This window comes from Alosa sapidissima, chromosome 13 (genome assembly GCF_018492685.1).
Source record: "Alosa sapidissima isolate fAloSap1 chromosome 13, fAloSap1.pri, whole genome shotgun sequence".
NCBI classification, from domain to species: Eukaryota; Metazoa; Chordata; class Actinopteri; order Clupeiformes; family Clupeidae; genus Alosa; species Alosa sapidissima.
In genome coordinates, this window is record NC_055969.1 from 29,718,925 (window position 1) to 29,733,924 (window position 15,000).

Genomic DNA, 15,000 nt, shown 5'->3' on the forward strand with positions numbered 1-15,000 from the left:
GTTAATAGAACAAATGAGATGATGGAAAATATATTACATTACATATTTTCTTTTGTCTTTCATTCTCTTTTCCTTTCTTCTGTCATTTTCAATTGCTGTCTCTCTTTTTTATTTCTTATTATCTTCCTCTCTCTCTCATCTCCCTCTCTTTGTCAGGTAAGATATTGATGGATGGATGCTTCTATAGAGCCCCAGGTTGAGTCAGAGGCTCTGACCTTGGTGACCTTCGCTGGTAAAAGAGGACAAGCTATTAAGCGCACCCCTGAGTCATAGCAGCTTGTGTTACAAGACCAGGAAGAGCCAACGGCCACATTGGGCCTTAGGAATTGCCCCTGTGGAGCAGGAGCTCCGGCGCTTCGGTTCCCAGCGCACATCCTTATCCACAAACAGCAAATACTAACAGGCATTCCCATGAATAGTTATGTACTATGGACTATGGAGAGGGCAATGATCATCCACTTGATATCTCTTATGCACACAGACAGGCAACAACTGTGGCATTTGCACTGTCTGATAGCTGTCTGTTTGGCCAACAGAGGTGGAGTAACCAGGCACTTGCCTGTGAAATGGATCTGATGCTGAGAGGAGGCTGTGATGGCATGTTTTCCGGTTGGAAAGGTAATACAACAGATGTGGGTGTCATCCCACTGTGCTGTGTGTGTGTGTGTGTGTGTGTGTGTGTGCGTGTGTGTGTGTGTGTGTGTGTGTGTGTGTGTGTGTGTGTGTGTGTGTGTGTGTGTGTGTGTGTGTTAACTGTGTCACTCAACACTTTCATTCCCTGGGGCCATCTCAGGTGATCACAGGTGGTGATGATGTATGTCTTTCAGCAACACTTCAAGAGGCGCAGGAAAAGATGACTATATGACTACATAGTAAGAGTTATGCGATGATTCAAATAATTACAGTTATGGGGGGGCTATGAAGCGTGGGAGGAGCACAGAGAGCTGGAAAATGAAGCACGCGTCCAATCAAAGGCAGCTGATTGCCTGTCAGATTCCACCAATCAGCCGGGTGAACTCCGACTCCGGTGCCAGACATAACGGGAACAGCAACGTTAGTATGCCTGAATACTGCAGCGATCACACAGTACAGGGGCCTGGTCCTCGTTTGAACAGAGGCATTTCCACAAGTAACTGCCATCAAAAACACCTACCAGTAAAATATGCATATGCAAGTGCACAAGCTCTCCCCCCCCCCCCCTCTTTACACTGCAGAACTAATCATAGCTGTTGAAGGAAAGGGAATAAAAAAATAGCTAACAGACGCTCACTGTTAAACAATACCACACTGGGCACAGCCAAGAGACAAATGAAAAGAGGGCAGAAAAAGAGACGGTCCTCCTCAAAGGAAGTTTCCACCGTATCCCTGATCCCACGTGGCTGGCTAGGTAGGGGCTGCTCTCCCCATGCCGGCTGCCAGCTGCCTGGGCTGTGGATGCGAGTTGGACTGACTCCTCTGTGCGTCAGAGTTGGAGTCGAACCCCTGTAAATCTTTGACATGAGTCTATTAAGTATTTGCTCAAAGGAATGCAATTGGAACCACCTGTGGCACAGCACCTTGAAAACGAGACATTTTTCATTTAAAAACGGTGAATATGAGATAGTTGTTTGCCAGAATATACAATTGAGGGAACGTAGCAAGACAGGAAGCAAATCGGAGAACAATACACCCAGATACTTTTGAAACGGGCTTAACAAGATAGTCTGTTAACTCGCCTAAAACTACAATTAAAGTGTCAGACAGTAAGACTGTCACTTTTAATTTTAATTTTCTCCAGGATGATTGCGTGTTGAAACATAATGAACCACTTACTGCAGTGATATCCAGATATAAAAAATTATGAGTAAAAACTAATGCCGAGACAAAACCTCGGACACTTTTAATGTGGTGTGCTCTGCGTTCAAATTGGCCAGTGGGAAGCCAAGTTATATTGTTAGAAAAAACATTTGAACTTCAAATGTCAAACCACTTATTGTTACCATTTCAATGCTCTGAACCCCACTGGAAATGTGTGTTATTATAAAACAACTGTTATTGGGTAACTTTTGACTAAAATTATGACCGACACTAGGAGGTTTTTTCATCTGAAATGGGATCCTAATCCTATTCTGAGTTGAGCTTTTGAATATGCAGTGGGACGAGGAAAGCGGCTGGAAATGGGCTTGAACAGGCACGGGTAGTGGACAGAGAAATTAGATAACATTTAATGCTGGCCCGGAATCTTCCGAATCCAAAAGGAAGAATGTACACTTGGGGTTTCTTCCAATCCTGATGGAAACATCACTTGTTAAGGATTTAATCTGATTATAAAGCGGTTTCGGACAGATTTTCCGCGGTAGGCAAACTTGCCAATTGAATGGCCTGGTGCCCAAATTGTGCCCTAAGTGGAAAATAAGGACCACCATTGTACTCGTCAACCTCCCTAAGCCCCAATCATACATCCGCACAGCCACAATTAGCACACTCTCACCCAAGACTGGGGAACTCGGTTGACATTTGCAGGACTGTTTTGTTCTTGTGTTCTTGCCACATATTGTTCTTGTTAATGAGACCAGTGAGAGAACTCGGGCAGAACAGGAACTATTTTTTTATCGTTCTTGAAGCATTAAAATGGCCTCAAAGATAACAACGGTAAACTATTTCCTCAAGACAATGCCTGTCATGAACAAGGCATCATTTATAATTCATTCCACAGAGTGAAAGTCGCTGGATGTCTGGCTGCATGCTGTTGGATTTCCGCTCTTTCAGGTTACTCAGCAAACTGGCATCTGAGATCTAAAAGCAAGCATGGCCAGCTCATTACCGTGATCCACTTTTGGACGGCTAAGTTCACATCTTTCTGCTCCATTTCTTCCCCCCACCACAGCATAGATTTATGCGTGTGTGTCTGAAGAATGCGGTGAGGAAAAGCACTGGTTTCTGCCTTCTTGTCTTCCTCTGTCTCTCTTAGAGTCTAAGGGGTTTTCAGCACAAAGGTCACTTCTTTTGCCATGGAAAATGGAAGTGCCTCACTTCTGGACTGGGAAAGGATATAATAATTAAGATGAAATGATGACCTTTTTTTTTTTTTGCTTCGACTCTTCGGTATGGCTTGAGTTGGGGAAGTGTAAAAGTTTGTTTGGTTTGGTTTGGTTCAGGGGAGCAGCCCTCATATCTGAAACCCCTGGGATCGCTGTGCAGTGGGTAAAAAAATGGGGCAATTTAATCTTCCTCCTAAGAGGCACCATCTGTGCAAACGCAATTTATCACTATTGGATGGGTTCCTTTTATATTCCGAGCAATTTGGCCCTGGGATTATTTGTTCAAGGTTTGGAATTATGCTTAATACCACAATGTTATAAACATTAAAAACACTAATGGAATTCAAATTTGAGGTATGCAGCTAAGGCGCCATAGGTTATTAAGTTATCAGGCCATTTGTTAAATGCCCTAATTGTGCACTTCAAAAAGCTGTCAAGACTAAGCGACCACTGGACTGGTGGATAAAAGCTGTCTTAAAATAGTTTGTTAAAAAACCATTGATGTCACTACAATCTGCAATAACGTCAACGTGAGCTGTCCCACAGGGCATGCTGTCTTTCCAGAAAGTTTTATATCGTACTGTGATGAAAGGCTATCACAGAGCCCCCTCACCCTGAGTAAACTATGTGAGCTGTGAAAGTTGCTGTTTAATGTTTCCCCTCAGATAAACAGGAGTTCTCTGTATGGATCTATTCACTTTGACAGAGGCTGGATGGAAAGATTTGAGTTGGATGCAGTACCCTGAAAACAGGTGGTCAAATAGAAATATGCAAGAGAAAGGTTGGACTATTGGGCATCTTGATGGTCTTCTATGGCTGCCCTCAGTGAATGGGGCAGGGCAGGGGTGGGGTTGAGAGGGGAGGTGGGGTTGGGCGAAAGGCCCTCAAACTCCCTCGCATTACGAAACTTAGACAGAGACATTCATCATTTTTCTACGGGCCATTACTCCTACTGACAGCCTGAGCAAAAACATCACTTTCATTACGGCAAAAGTTCCACTGGGGCCCAGAATGTTCCATGCAACCCCTCGGTGGGCACAAGTCAACCACTCCGCAGCATTGGACTATTACACTAAATGAGCTAATTGAAGGGGCTAATAGAAAGTGTGGAAATGATGCAGAACATCACAGTCCAAGTCCAAGATGAAGCATACATGGCTTGAACTTCAAACTTGCTCATTCCAAACCTGGCCTGGCCTTGGCTGACCCATAATGGGCAAATAAACGAAGCCCTTACAATCGTTGAAATCAATTGCCACTGTCTGGAGTCATCATTGGACTTGGTGCCAGTACACTCACCAGTTTACTTGACTGCACAAACTGAGATGTCTTTGGCACAACGTATCCGATCCATATGGTTTTGCCATATACATTCATTCTTGTCATTGCACTGGAATGACATACTGGGGCTCCCCCCCCCAAAAAAACGCTCTTAAACTGGAATATGACAGCGCTTAACATGTTTAGGTGGCTATGACTATAATCTCATAAGAAATGGCACAGGAGACATTTTTCGGCCGTCTGGACAGGCTGTCTGCTTCTGTGTTTTAAATAGCCCCTGTCTGGCTTCTGGGTGTCGGGAGAAATTGCCATGTGTAATCCCCTTAGTTCCGTTGGCGTATTAGCACAAATTCCAGCAAACTCCACATGATTTCGGTGTAACCGTGTGCTCGGAGGGATGTGCATAATTGCGCCGTCTAATGAGCTGACATTCAGCCGCGCTGGAAACAAGGGGGTTTTGAGTCAAATTCAGACCAAAACCATTAAGGTCACATTTATCTTAATAACGGAGGACACACCAAAGCAGACTATTTGCACAGCTGATGCCATCCACACCTACCAGGCCCTGCAATCCAGCTGAGAAACTGGATCTGAGGCTTATTTGGAGAAATAATGAAAGCCCTGTTCCTTCCCATCCCGAATAATGCAAGAAGACTAAAATTATACGAAAATGCTTTAAAATGTTACATCTGTGGCCCTGTACTGCACCACTAAAAAGACATGGCCCCTTTCCAGGCCAGGAATGCGTTTACAGATGGCCGTAGAATCACCATGTTTCTGATAGCAGAACCAAAACTACACATCCTTTGACCTATTTTCATCACATCAAGAACAACATCATTGAACATCCCATTAAGATAAAAAAAAAAATCCCATTAAGATCAAAAACTGGTTTCTAGAATCCCCTCCCCAGGACAGACACACACACAGGACTCCCACACACAGGACAGACATGCAGTCTCCTCTTACCTGGGAGAAGTTGAGCCTGTTCAGTGGGTGACACTGCTCCTCTACCATCTCCACGGCACCTGTCTGTTTGCGCATGCGCTCCGCCTCCTGGGCTAAGTAGAGGTCAAGCACGGGCACGCCGCGCGTCTTGATGTCGGCCTCGGTCAGCGAGTTGACCATCAGCATCACCCACACAGGCCGCTTGCGTTCCCAATTGCCGGCGATGGCGTTGAACAGATAGTCAGCGTACAGGCCCTTGCCTCGCTGGTCTGGGGTCATCCACGACGGCATCATGAGCTTGACGTACTCCAGGTGGCGCTTGAGGCGCCGGTAGATGTCCCGGGGCAGGACGTCCTGCAGGCTCTCCCCCTGAGGCAGCAGCTGGCAGCTGGTCAGGGCTGAGATGGTGTGTGGGTCCGTCAGGTCCAGCTCGAAGTAGACGATGTGGCTCTCCTGGAACGCCTTCTTGGAGTTGTGTGGTATGAAGTCCCAGACTCGGGTGTAGGGCACGTGGATAGTTCCATAGAGGTAGGAGGGCGGATCTCGTTTGATTGTCCACAAGAAGGAATTTAATTCACTTTGCTGTGCAGATGGCAGAGAGAGGCAGCAAAAATGTGTTATTAGTAAGTACACTGCAAGTACAGTTTATGTGTTGTTATATATATAGTCTATATATCACAGGTTTTAGATGAAATAAAAATGACCCTATAATCTAATGTGATTTTGCAAAGTACTGAAAGAGCAAATGCTACATGCTTACATTATGGTAAATAAAGTGTTCTAAATCTTCATGGTAAGAATATACAGTGTGGGAAATCTACAATGTGTCAAGAATCTAAATGAGTAGGCTAATGGTTATTTTATGTAAACTATGACACGAACCTTAACTTTTCTTGTTCATTAAAACATTTTCTTTTATGTTCTTTCTTATTAGTCTTATTTACTGAAAACAAGTACCGGTACTTAGCGCATCACATTCTCTTAAACGTCACCGGCTTCTAGCAACACTGACATGAACTAAGAAGTTGTGTCGTGGAAAATGCTGATTCTAAGTTGTTAATTAACCGGCAGTTAGCTCGACACTTATTATCTAATAAAGACAATACTTCGGAGCTTCCCCATCAAGACAATACACGTCGCTATGGCCCACCACAACTTGCATACACCGCGGGAAACTTTTTGACAGTTTAATAGTCTAGCACTTGATAGTATATGATATAGGCAATCCAGAAAGTAACTAAGCAATAAATGTTCTTATTGTATATTTTTGGCGACACTAATGCCATGTTTGCTATTTCAACACGTATCTTGAATCATCATTATCTTCCAGGACCATTATTTTAGGCTAGTTAAAGAATGCAGGAAGACATTCAGTTAAATTAACAGACATTCAATTATGTTTTTTTTTATTTATCTTAAACTTGTTTGTTTTGTCCTAGCTGTCTCCAAACAGAGTAACATTTTAATTTTAAAAAAGAATGTTGTCACTCCATGCGACACTTGGTCTAAAAGTAGCCTACTGTTTGTCTCCATTAGTGATAGAACATAGAGTCTACAATATGACAGGGAATATGGGTACTTCTGACAGACCTTCTGAACACTTACTTTTTTGTTAAGCTCGCAGTTCGCTGAATCTCTGAGGCTCCACGGGTTGGCTCTTACCAACAATAAAAAGAATGCGTGGATAAATATGCCCCAAGTAAGCAGCATCATAGCTTCAAACGTGGGCAGTGTTGTCTCAACGTAGTAACGTCTGTTGTCTTATCCAACAACAGTTCAGTTAAGGGAAAGTTATTTCCCAAACTTTATCTCCGACAAAATGTCACATAGGCTCCTCAGCTTACTTGCCATGATGCCACAATTTGCCAAATTTTGGTTTGTCGTGGTATTACTACTTTGTTAAAGAGTCATCAAATTTTACGTCCTTGGCGAGAGTAGCTATAGCATGCGGCTGTTACTGTCGTTGGCAGTAATTCCGTCCTTCCAATCCCTTTTGACATTAGCACGGCCGAAAACTGCGACCTAACATGTTACAGACGTTGAAATAAATCCTTAAATCTGTTGTGCTCCGCCGAATCCACTGCGTTTCTTCTCCGCAAATCACTGGGAGTCCACGCAAAACGTGGAGATTGCTCAGCAACAGGTTAAATGCTATTTATCGCCCCAGCTCTTCTTGCAGAAACTTACAGAAACTTTGTAAACGACTCTCCACCAACAGAATGAGGTCAAAACAACTGAATGTTAACCGGCAGTGTAATGATTAATTCTATCGCGCAAATACAGGTCTCACTCAGGCTACGCCATTCATTGAAACTTCTGCTCTGTGCGCTGTCTCAAACTCGCCCGCTGCGCAACCCTTAAAACGTGACGGTTTACGCTTCTTCTGCTTGTGTTTCTTAAGCTTGGTGGAACCCTTATTAGACGCCCAGAGTGAGTTGCCGAGGTACTTGCGCATCACTGTCAGAAAGTGGGAGCCCTACCTACCCCCAGCCCCCCACACACACCCCTCGACCCCCGCCCTCCCCTGCACACTCATACTGTGCAATAATCTGATTAAAGCATCTGAGAGCCGCGGGTCATTGGAGGAGGAGCGGAGGCATTCATTCACTGTAGGAAATCAGTGAACAGCTCTTCAGAACTTCATCAAGGAATCCACTAGAGAATCCTTCATTCTACAGCTACCAACAAGTGTTAATGGCAGGAATGTGCCGGGGTTTTAGCCGTCCAATGAAAGTCTGGAACCGCGACAAGTGTTTTAAAACACAGTTGTAAAGTCGCTACAAAATAAGCAAATACGCAGAAAATGGTCGGCCTGTGTTGGCTAATTAGTGAAGCTGCAATTGGCGAGCCCGTGTGGGGTGTTGGATATCCTGTTGTTACATTATGTGCCGCTAATGCGCTACAAACCACGTAGCATTAACATGAGAATACGCACGCTAAGGAAGCTATTGAATCTCGCCTGTAAATTGCGATATTCACACGAAGCAGCTAATACATGTTGATGGAGGTTTCTCTGTAGACGTCTGTGTAAACAAAATAGAGGGAGGAGGGAATGATTGGAGCAAAGGTAGACTAAATCTGAGGATACCCAGGTCACAAACCAAATACAAGAGTCATTAACATTACAACAACAATCACAGGATAATTTAAATAAGCTTTGCATGTGAAACAAAATGAAAAACAAGTATAGGTCAACATTGTAAACAAGACCATGTTGCTTGCGAGTGTGCGCAAAGATAATTTTGGGGTGTTTTTTGAGCATATCCTTGATAGCTTGCATTAATTATGTCTAAAAATAGGAAGGTGAAATGAGACGACTATCTGGATAATCTTTGCACTTAGAAATTTCTCTGAAGCCTTGAACTATTCTTTCTGTAAAATCTGTTGGCCAGATATGGTGATAGGCTACACATGTTTTTGCTCGTTTGAATTGAAAGCAGGAGGATCATTAATGAGATATTTTTCAAAACAACATTTTTACACTGTGGTGTGACATTTAAGAATGGCTTTGAGATATTGCCACATAGTACAACTGGATGTAGTCAAAGGGCGTCTGAGATTCCACAAGTCTGTCATAGTTTAAAAATAAGCTTTCTGTGAGCAGTGACCTGTGAACAAACAGAACTGAAATACTACGAACATGCGCATAGCCTACATTATTTTCATAATAATAAATATACTTAAGAGATAACACAAGAAGAGCCAAGTGTAACAGACGTTTATTATCCCCACTAGGTTTGTGCATGTTGAGAGAGCAGTGTTAGGTCAGAAAGAGCTCCATCTACTGGTCAATCAAGATTAGCCCTGATAGAGGTATTCAGAGCACCATACTAAAAATAACCTACTGCTTTGAAAAGGTGTGGTGGAGATGGAGCTCAAATTAAACCTTAATCTGTTAAATTTGGTGTAATCACAAAGATCTTATTTTACATATCCCATTGTCTTAGTTATATAGCCCACCATTATTAGCCTGGTTTGGCTGCAACTGCAGGGCCTGTTCAGAGTGTGTGTGGCAGCCAAGGCAAGGCCTTCATCTTGGTAATATGAAAGGAATTAGGTTCCCAATTTAACTGTAAACACACCCGTGATTTCCCCTGGTGTGTGTGTGTGTGTGTGTGTGTGTGTGTGTGTGCATACGCACGCACGCCACATGCCATGTTTACACCAAGCTAATGTGCTAAGATAAGGCCCTTTTCCATGGGGCCTTTTGATGTGTTGAGATGCCGGTATATGCTCTGTGTTTGTCTGTCAGGAAAGGGGGAACTGGGAACTGGCTCTAGAGGATCTAAACAGGAAACCAGTGCAAATTGGCCAGGCAAATTGACATGCTGATTGAGTGGCTGCAGAACGAGGTCACCAGGCAGAGGGCAGAGGGGGGCAGAGGCTTCGCTTTGAACTGTCTCCGAGACCCGTGTCAGCACTGGTGCACGCTGGTTAAGAACACTTCTGGTATGGGGGGATGTAATAAATCTCTTTGAGACCATGATCTGTTTTATGCCATCTGTGTTTATGCCTTAGTGGAGGTTTTTTTTTTTTGTTCAGCTGTTTTGGTAATGCACCGTGCCTTTATTTCAAAGCACTGGCCCTAGTCCGATATGCCCGGACGTGAAGAGATGTGTGTGGTGTGTGTGTGTGTGTGTGTGTGTGTGTGTGTGTGTGTGTGTAGCTGTAATCTGTTATCCCGCCCCCCCCCCTACAACCTTGAACAGAGGTTTCTTTACTGGAGGAAACCATTTTGGGTCTATAATGATTTTCCTCAAACACGTAAAGCGATGCATGTGTGTGTGTATGCACACACGCGTGTGTTTTTCTAAGATCATGGTGTTGTTTTAATGTCAACCATGAGCCAAGGCACATACAGGGCCTGACACTTGATCTCGGATTTGAACTCCATTCATGAAACAGTGTGGTTGATAAGAGATAGTACAGAGAAGGAAAGTAGAGAGGGTAAGAGGAGGACACACGGATAGCCAAGCACAGAAAGACATTGACAGCAATAGACAGAGAGACAGAAATACAAAAAAAATTGTACACTAGGTGCGTGTGTCAAGGGGGAAGTGTGTTTGTATGTGTATGTGTGTGAGAAAGGGTATATGTGAAGGTGTCTGTCCCAGTAGACAGGGACTTCCCGAGGCATTCTGGGTAAGTAGTGTGAGAAGGCCCATCTCTGCTCTCCCTCAGCCCCTTCTAAGTCGGCGCACAGTTGTGATTATTTTCCCGCGACTCAGTGTGTGAAGGAGCCTTTGTGTGTATCTGGAGCTCACACCAGGCTCCAACCAGCGGAGAGAGAGAGAGAGGTTGTGAGGAGGAGAGAATAAATGAAAGAAAGAGGGAGAGAGAGAGAGAGCGATGGATGACTATAGTGTGGACCTGGCTTTCATTTAAAAACAAGCAGGAGACCGGTAAGGGGGGGGGGGCTTGGGTGCTGATTGGCTTACTCAGAGCCTCCAGAGTTGGGTATCACAGCTGGGGATGGAGAGGGCCCAAGAAATCAAAACATACCTGTGTGTGTGTGTGTGTGTGTTTGTGTGTGTGTGTGTCTGTGTGCGCGCATGTGCTCCTGATAGAGAAGGCCAATCTGTGTGTCCATCTGTGTGTGTGCCTGTATATACATGTGCACTTCCATGTTGAAGTTTATGTAGTGCATGTGTAGTTCTATATTTACTCCTTCAAATAGTCTTTCACTAAAATACCTACAAATGCTCAAGCAATCTGTACATACAGTACCCCCTGGAAAACGGCTACCAGCCTCCATTATACAAGAGAAATATGGTACCATCTCTGCTTTCTACCCTCTGCATTGTTTTTTGGCTAACTCTGTCTCCTACAGAGCAACAATGATTAATTATTAGTCAGTAATTACCACACTAAGTTTTACCACACTAATATATATAATTCCCTGTCTCTGTCAGTGAGTCAGTGTGCTAAAATATAAAGTACTTGAGGCAGGGTGAACTTTCTCAAGGGTTTACCGCGTGAAAACAAACGAAGAATATGATACTGGAAATAACTAGAAAAGGATCCTTCTTTTAAGAATTACTCACTCTCTCTCTCTCACACACACACACACACACACACACACACACACACACACACACACACACACATACACACACACACACACACACACACACACAAAGACAAGGAGAGAGAGCAATAGACATATACCTACACACACACATACACAAACCCAACACACACACATACACACACACACACACACACACACACACACACACACACACACACACACACACACACAATGCACACATCCAGGAATCATAACTTCAAAAGGAATACAGGTAATCCCAGATTTGGTTCTGAATAAAATTCAGGCACTGCGTCACAGTATGTTAGTGTTTGTGTAGCTCAGGCTCAGGCCCAGGCCCATAAGCACAGCCTCAAGTTTATCACATGATGAAACCATATGGAGGGTATTAAGACCATTTATTGTTCAGATGTATGCCTGACTGTTACATTTAGAACAGTTCTTATAATGACAGTGAAGGTAAAACCATAATTGTCATTTAAACATTACGCTGACAGATACAGCTGCTAAATATTGACGTCCTACTCAGCAAAACACAAGCAAATAGAGTAACCTAAGTCATACAAAAACGCTCAAGTGCGGCTTGGGTTTCAAAATTGTCATGGGCGAGATTGGACAAAATAAATCTGTTGGAATCAGAACCAGATGGCGGGGCGCAGTGCCGTTTCCGTTCAAACGCAACTGGAGATACAAAAATATATATATATGTGGGCGCAGGGGGTGAGAGATGCCGAGTTAAACAAGAGGGTAATTTTTGCAGGGGGAAGAAAGACTCGGCGGAGGGCTTGTGGGTTAGGGGAGCAGTTGGCGAGACCCCCACTGGAGTTACTTAAGTTGCTAGAACGAGTCCCTCCTGATCCGGCACAGAACCGTAGCGAGTAAGCAAACCAGTCAGCACTAGAGTCACTTATTGACTAGTTATTAAGCAGTTTATTAACCAGTGAGGGTTGTTACTCATTTGTTAAAATTGAGATGTGGTGAAATAGGTGGTGTTGAAGTAACACATATTCACACATTTTGTTTCTGACCTCGCTTTGAGATGTGCTCTTGACAGTGTCCAGATCCTTAATCTAGTTCTGCTTCAACTGCCAGGTGAATCCATCATTATTGCGATATCATTACTCAGTCATTTTCAAATGATCTCATAAAATGACCAGTGTAAACACATTGTGTCTGTGTACTGTGGAGAGCAAACAAATACAAGAATTGCAGGGAAGCAAGCGTGTAATTTTTAGTGTTGAGTTAAAAAGCATATATTTCTGGATCGCAAAACAATTTTCCTAATTCTGCAGTGGAAAGTAGTTCATTACAGGAACGGCCCTCAGGGAGAAAAAAAAACCTCTTTTAGGGGAATCATAATTCTTTCAAAGCCTCCATCATTACATACATTGGCCATTCATTTCCGTGGGGAGACTCTTGCCAGTGTGTCAAATTACGGGCGAAATCTTTCACTGACCCATCCATCAGCTTGTTGACATTAACATTGTGACCTTGGCCATTCCTCCTCATGTGTCATGTGTGAAAACCCGATGTAAATACGCACAGGCATCGGTTAACAGGACCCCAATCAGCACGTGATGGATAGAACGATAATGGCTTTGATGAAACTCGAATGAGACGTTAGTACACGCTCATATTTATTTAAATAGGTGAATGATCACAGTTTAATGTGTTGTTCTTGAAAGGTGGCGGCACAGAGCGGGTTCTGCACTTTGGGAAATGACTGCACTGTTTCACTGAAATTTCAAAAAGGGTGGTGTGAGGTTTGACCTGATTCTGTTTTCCCCCTCTATTTTTGAAAGCTGTACTTTTCAAAAATTTGTTTTGAAATAATTTATTTCCATGTCATATTAGGTAATACCCATGGTATATTTGTTCTGTCCAGATTTTGTATGTTTGTTATGTTGTAGTATAGTATGGCCCAATAGTTATTATTATGCATTTATGTTTGTGTATTTGTAAGGATTTATGTGTTTGTTTGAGGGGTGGAAGTGGGAGTATGGTTGGATGGAGAAGCTGTTTTTGCAACTCAAAAGGCGACACATATTCTCTTCTCTTCTCTTCTCTTCTCTTCTCTTTCTCAGTACAACTTTTCACTTTTCATTATATCAACATAAGCGCATCCATGGTCTGGCACCAAGTGTATCTCCTCTTGTCTTTGGAATGGAACAGTCACCTAATGACAGAGCAGTCATGGCTTAAACATTTACCAGACCCCGGATGCGAACGATCACCCCCCCAGTTACACTGACATGTTACCATACATTTTCCAGCCACTGCGGACATTTTCAGAGCCTTTGATCACAAATCTGCGGCAAGCATCCCGTGTCTCTGAGAGATTCTCAGTGCGTCATCATTGCTGAATCAAGTTAAGCAGGACCAGGATCTAGAACAGCGGTTCTCAGGCCTGGTTCTGGGGTTTTCCCCACTTACCATGTTTTCCATGGATCCCTGCTGTGCATAGTTGTCGGTTGCAATCTTTAAGGTTTAAGGTTCAGATTTGCCTTTACATTAGATGCTCTTACAAAGCGACTTTAAGGTGAGGAATAACAACTGTGCAGTATGGTAAATTTGGAGACCAAGTAGGTTAGATGAACCTGGCAGTGGTAGTGTAGTGGTTAACCCTCCTGTTATCTTTGGGGTCAATTTGACCCCAAGCAACGTTTAATATCATAAAATATATGGTTCACTTTTTTTTTGCTTCATGTTTCATGACTTTTCCTCAATTGAAGGGTACAACAGAGTTAGCATGAAATTTGTACAATAATATGTTTTCAATGTCCTGTACAAATATTTTGTACATTGTTGTTCCTTGGGGTCAGTTTGACCCCAGCGGTATGAAACATAAGATACATGAATATTTGCCACATTATGGATATTTTTATTGTAATAGTATGAGAACATATTATCATTATTACATATACAAGTACATATTACATATAAGTCATTTTGGCAGGACTGTAAAAGTCAAAAGGGGAAGCAACAGCAAGCCTGCTGGATGGGCAATATTGCCAGCCAGGGTTCCAAGGTTCATAAAGGGGTGTGGGGGGGTGGGATTGTTTTGTAGGGCTTTTGATGGTGGTTACTACACTCTTGTTAAGTACCTGTCACAAAAAAAAACTGGGTAACAATATCAATTATAATCATTTTCTGAGGGTTTATTTAGCTGGGGTCAAATTGACCCCAAGGATAAAGAGTGTCGGTAAGATTTGAGGATAACACAAATTAAGGAGCTGGGCTAGCGTGAAGTACCCTGAAAGCTGTCGGTTCAATTCCCGGCTTCCACTGTTGTGCCCTTGAGCAAGGCACTTAACCCCAAGTTGCTCCGGGGACAATGTGATCCCTTGTAATATAGCTGACATACTGTATGTAAGCCACTTTGGTCAAGAAGTGTCTGCTAAATGTAAAGAAATAATAATGAACACGATTGATTTGATCAATAGCTTTTTAAATTGATCTGGTTTCAGTCTAGTGCTTAGAGCATGAACAGCTTGAAGATATGAAGGTTTGAGAACTCTAGAAAACCTTGATGGTCTATTTGTAACGGCTCTCTCTTGACAACAGAGGGCGCTGTTTAGTGTCTTCAGGCGGTGAGAATGGTCCTGGAGGAACCTTGGAGGATAGTAAAGAGAGACTTTTTTTTCATAGAGGCTGAGGAGACCTTAAAGAAATGAAATATGTCTTTCCACAAAGCCAGCTTGA

At 43.2% G+C, this 15,000-nt stretch overlaps 2 protein-coding genes across 2 annotated transcripts in view; one reads left to right on the forward strand and one right to left on the reverse strand.

Moving 5' to 3' along the window:
- trabd2a (TraB domain containing 2A) overlaps nucleotides 1–7,720 on the reverse strand; it is a 56,063-nt gene extending 48,343 nt beyond the window's left edge. Inside the window, exons 1-2 of the mRNA XM_042058974.1 lie at nucleotides 6,855–7,720; nucleotides 5,271–5,831 (exon numbers count right to left, since the gene is read on the reverse strand). Coding sequence (XP_041914908.1) covers nucleotides 5,271–5,831; nucleotides 6,855–6,962 — 669 coding nt within the window. The 5' untranslated portion in view covers nucleotides 6,963–7,720. The remainder of the gene's footprint in view (nucleotides 1–5,270; nucleotides 5,832–6,854) is intronic.
- Nucleotides 1–15,000, forward strand: part of dcc (DCC netrin 1 receptor) — a 268,772-nt gene that overhangs the window by 5,907 nt on the left and 247,865 nt on the right. Inside the window, exon 2 of the mRNA XM_042058972.1 lies at nucleotides 537–618. Coding sequence (XP_041914906.1) covers nucleotides 537–618 — 82 coding nt within the window. The remainder of the gene's footprint in view (nucleotides 1–536; nucleotides 619–15,000) is intronic.